At 29.3% G+C, this 5,489-nt stretch overlaps 1 protein-coding gene across 1 annotated transcript; it reads left to right on the plus strand.

Annotated features, from left to right (window-relative positions):
• The first annotated feature begins 1,045 nt into the window (after positions 1 to 1,045).
• Positions 1,046 to 2,941, plus strand: LOC122723267 (7-deoxyloganetin glucosyltransferase-like). Its single transcript, XM_043955045.1, has 2 exons — positions 1,046 to 1,562; positions 2,001 to 2,941. Exons 1-2 carry the CDS (start codon positions 1,046 to 1,048, stop codon positions 2,939 to 2,941), a joined length of 1,458 nt encoding a protein of 485 aa, XP_043810980.1.
• The last annotated feature ends 2,548 nt before the right edge of the window (positions 2,942 to 5,489 follow it).

Here is a 5,489-nt window from a genome sequence, read left to right on the forward strand (position 1 = left end):
CTATACCACCTTTCAATTAAAATTTTTAAATAAATAATATGAATGTAATTAATACTTCATTTGTTGAAAGATAAATTAGAAAAGAAAATATTTAATAAAATATTAAAATTATAAAATGAGACTTATATAGAAAAATTTTAAAACAATACATAATAATAAACAGAGGAAGTATTATTAGTAGAAAAAAATATGAAAGTTGAAAGTTATATGTGAATGGAGAATAAAAAATTTTGGTATTTAATTTTTATAAATTAATCACAATAATAGAATTAAGATTATATATAGAATTACTAAATTTTTAAATTAGAAATTATAATAAAATTTTTACTACAAATTATGATACTATTAAAATACTATTACATTTTGTTTTATATTAATTATAATAATTAAAATTAATAATAAACTTAATTTCCAACTAATAAATGATATTTAGTACTTGCTATTTAATACTGTGAGTTAATTGAATGATACTATTTAATATTATTTAATACTCGGCAAGTAGCTGGTGTCTAACTAGTATTAAAGCTTAATAAATTCATTTCTTAAACCTCTTAAACATTAATTAAAACCTACACGAAACTGATCCGGTTTTTAAGTTATATTTTTTAAAAGAAGATTTTGTTATTTTTTTTATTTTTTTAAATTATGTCATCTAAAATTATATTTTGTAATATGAAATATTAATATTATTTTACTTTTAAAAATTTCCCATTGACGGGAATTGAAAATAGGCTACAAACATATTGAAATGAAAAAATTTTTGGAACAAATCATTTCAAATTAAAATATCTCTAAATATTTAATAAAATTTAATATTTTTAAAATATATACAATTGAAAAATTAATAAAAGAAATTATCTTTCTGTAAAAAATAAAAATAAAGATAAACAAAAATTGTATTATGGTTTTTCTTCAAACAAATAAAATCTAAATTTTACATTTTATTCTTCAATTATCCCTATAAATATTTGTCAAGATTTTTTCATGGACTACTACAACAAAGAAAGAGAGAGAAGTAAAGAGGAATAAATTAAGGTTAGAAGTAATGGCAGCAGTTGGTAAACCTCATGTGGTGTGTGTCCCATATCCATTGCAAGGACACATAATTCCTATGCTCAGATTGGCAAAGCTTCTTCACTATAAGGGTTTTCATGTAACTTTTGTGAATACCGAATTTAATCACGACCGTATTCTTGAATCGAGAGGCAATAGTGCTTTAGATGGCTTGCCTGACTTCAATTTTGCCACAATACCTCTTCAAACCCCTCCTTCAAATTCACACACTAGTTTGGCTGTGAACTGCCTTGCTCTTCTCGAGACATGTAGAAAGAACTTTTTGCCTTTATTTCGTGATCTTTTTACTAAGCTTAATGACACTTCTTCTTCTTCCTCAAATCCTCCTATATCATGCATCCTTTCTGATGCGTTTTTGAGTTATAGCTTAGAACTCTCCCAAGAACTTCACATTCCTAATGTATTGGTTTGGAATATGGGAGCTTCAGCAGTTTTGAGCTTTAAGCACGTTCATGAACAAATCAAGAAATGTCTTGCTTTCCTCATAGGTATATGTATAACACCACATCTTTCTTTTGTTTTTGATTTTTTTGGATAACCTCTTCCTTTTGTTTGCTCTTTATCTTGGTAAAATTTATTCAATGCCCTTTATATATACAACAAATACAATTTGATTGCTGATTTTAATAGAATACTCATATTACTAATGTGCATAATACAATCAAAAGCATTTTAAACTTTATTCTAAAATTCTTGCTTTGGAAGTTTTTTTAAGGAAAAATTATAAAAAAATATAATGTGTTTTTATCGTGTTCTTCATTTTAGGATTTATGGTTGAATACGATGTAACGATATATTATTTTGCTACAAATTGAATTATAGACTCTTAAGTGAAAATAAATGAAATCATATGGTATTTTTATATATATATTTTCATATTTTTTTATATGTATATATATAAAAAAATTGAAGAATATGATTTGCAGATCCAAGTAATGAAGCAGCTACAAATATGGATTTGGACAGTGTAATGGAATGGATTCCAGGAAGGAAAGAAGCTCAGTTAAGAGACCTTTCCAAGTTTATTAAAACTAAAGATCAAGTTGATTCTAGTGGAGTACACTTGGAAAGAGCCTCTAAAGCATCAGCTGTCATATTCCATACTTTTGATGCCTTGGATAGTGAAGTCCTAAATAGTCTATCACCCATGTTTCAAGGGGTCTATAGCATTGGTCCTTTACAACTGCTTTTGAGTCAAATCTCTGATGATTGTTATGATTCTATTGAGTGCAATCTATGGAATGAAGATTTTGAATGTATTAAATGGTTGGATTCTAAGGAACCTAACTCTGTGATTTACGTAAATTTTGGAAGCACTACGGTCATGACAATGGAGCAACTCGTTGAGCTTGCTTGGGGACTTGCTAATACTAATCATAACTTCGTGTGGATAACAAGGCCAGACTTGATCATAGGAGACTCTGCAGTTCTACCACCGGAATTTCTGCTTGCAATTGAGGAGAGAGGTTTTATAGTAAGTTGGTGCCCTCAAGTGCATGTTCTAAACCACCCATCAACGGGAGGATTCATTACTCATTGTGGATGGAACTCAATAGAGGAAAGCATATCTGCAGGGATACCTATGATTTGTTGGCCATTTTTTGGAGAGCATTTTGTCAACTGCCGAAAGAGTTGCAATGAATGGGGTATTGGAGTGGAATTGAGTAGTAATTTCCAAAGAGATGAAGTAGAGAAACTTGTTGAAGAGTTGTTGAGTGGACAAAAGGGTAAAATGATGAAGGAAAAGGCTATGGAATGGAAGAAATTATCAGAAGAAGCCACAAGTCCCAATGGATCTTCTTTCTTGAGCTTGAATAATTTGGTGAATGAAGTCCTACTATCAACAAACAATAATAATTTTTCTTGATGGAAATATGTCTTTATTATAATAATCATATTATTTCATGTATTTTTCTTTTTTGGGTAAGTTGTCAAAATGGTGATGAATGTTATGCAAACGGCAGATGCACAAGTCCTATAAGAAATTTAAGTTTGAGTACCAAGTTATGGATGAAATGGTATTTGGACTATTGATGATATTTAAAAGCTAAATTAATCTAGAAGTGCAGAAATTAAGTGTAAATAGAAAGTTAATAAAACTAATCAAATAAATTTTTATAAAATCATGATGAAAAATTTTTAATTAAAAATAATTAAAATTTTATTTTAAATAAGAGAATTATAAGAAGAAAAGAAATTAATTAAATTGAATTTTTTTTTTAAAAAAATTATTGCAAACAAAAGGTCGAAGTGATCGATTTTGAAATAATTTAAATTCTCTTTTAAAGTTGTATTTTATATATATAAACCTATTCCTAATTTCACTGCTTTTGATTTAAATAAAATCCATTAAGTTCTTTAATCAATCTTAGAAATCCTCTTTTATCTCTATTTTGAGATTATGAGTTCAAAATCTTGGTTTTCTAGCATTGATTTTTACCTTTAGCTGGTCAGTCAATAGCTCAAATTAATACTTTGTGAGGCCAAACACCAAGCAAGCACAAGAAAATGAATCAAAACATAAAATCCATTTTATTGAATAAAAAATCAAAATAAATCCATTGATTAAGTCAAAATATTGCAACCCAAGTCTAAAATATAAACAAAACTACTTCGTAAAGTTCATACTAATAATGAAATCTAAGAAATAAGAAAAAAGTAAACATAAAACAAGCAAAGGAATAAACAACCTAAGAGGATCTTGGCCTGATGAAGTCTTAGTGGAGATGCCCCATTGAGTAATATGAGCTACTGCCATCCTTCATCTTCCTCCAAAATCTAAGTTTAAACCTAATAATTATTTCTTCTCTACGAACTCTGGCTACCTCCCCTTAAAAGATAAGAAAATAAGGCTTATATAGAACTTAAAACAAAAGCCTAGGGTTAAAAATGACTACACAGGTTGGGAGGATAAATCTAATTCATGCATAGTTGATTTAGTAGAAGATCTAATTCACACTGATCATGTGATTTTAAGGGTTAAATAACAAGGCTCATGTAATGACTTTGCAAGTGTAGCTTCAAATATGAAGAAGAAGCATGTGATAGCAATATACGGCTGCGTAACTTCATCTTGCAGCACTAAATGACCAAAGACACAGACACAGGTCGTGTGATTGCTTATGATACTTTCTGTGCCTTACTCCAATTTTGTCCCAAGCGATAATGCTAGCCTGTGTTCTTCAAATTATGTCATTATGACTCACGTTATCACATTATTTGGCATTGCACGACTTGAGATATGGTCATGTTCTTCCTCATGTAACATTCTGCGAAGCTTCCAACTTTGTAAAAAGCAATTTAATAGCTCATGCACCGGTCCTCTTGTCATTACACAATCTCTTAAATGCATCATGCTAAAGCTTATATGATCTTATAAACTCAAAAGTCAATAGCTCTTGAAAGGTCTCTATACGAATATTTTGATTTTAAATGAATTTAGATTTTAACTTACCAATAAATACTCATTTTTTTACCTTTGAAATATTTTTAGATCTCAAATATAATTATCTCATTCTGTAAAATTTTATGGTCGTGAAAAATTTTATTTGTGAGATTTTTTCCTGTTGCAAATTTGATATTTAAATCTAATATTAAATCTGATCGTTACAATTTTATGCAGATTTGATTATTGTAGAAACATAATATTTTGTTTGTTATATTTCGCAATAGAGATTACAACATATTTATACATGAGACGGTATTTAAACAGAAAAGAAAATCAAGTCTATAATTATACAATTTCAAGATTAAGCAACTGATCCATCTATCAATATTTACTTGCTATATTAACATATTTACTTCTTATAACCTATAACACTCTCTTTGAAGTTAGAGTATAAATGTTAATCATGCCCAACTTGTTACATATATACTTAATTTTAACCATAAGAACATCGAACCCAAAACAATCGAAATAAACAAAGAATCAGAAGAACAGAATCTGTGAACAATAACTCGTGATGAATAGTAGTCAATGAACATTACTCGTGAATGGTACCCGATGAACAGTACCCGTGAACAGTACCCGTGAACAGTACTCGTGAAAAGTACCCGATGAACACCACTCGATGAATAATACCCCGTGAACAGTACTCGATGAACAGAGCCTTAAGTCTCCAAATGTTACCCTTTATGGATAACCCAAATGAACAGAGTCCTGAGTCTCCAAATGTTAACCTTTATGGGTAACCCAAATGAACAGAGTCCTAAGTTTTCAAATGTTACCCTTTATTGGTAATCCAAATGAACATAGTCCTAAGTCTCCAAATGTTACCCTTTATAAGTAACCCAAATGAACAGAGTCCTAAGTATCCAAATGTTACCCTTTTATGGGTAACCCAAATAAACAGAGTCCTAAGTCTCCAAAAATTATTCTTTATCGGTAACCCCAATGAACAGAGCCCTAAGTCTCC

This window comes from Manihot esculenta, chromosome 3, assembly GCF_001659605.2.
Source record: "Manihot esculenta cultivar AM560-2 chromosome 3, M.esculenta_v8, whole genome shotgun sequence".
Lineage (NCBI taxonomy): Eukaryota > Viridiplantae > Streptophyta > Magnoliopsida > Malpighiales > Euphorbiaceae > Manihot > Manihot esculenta.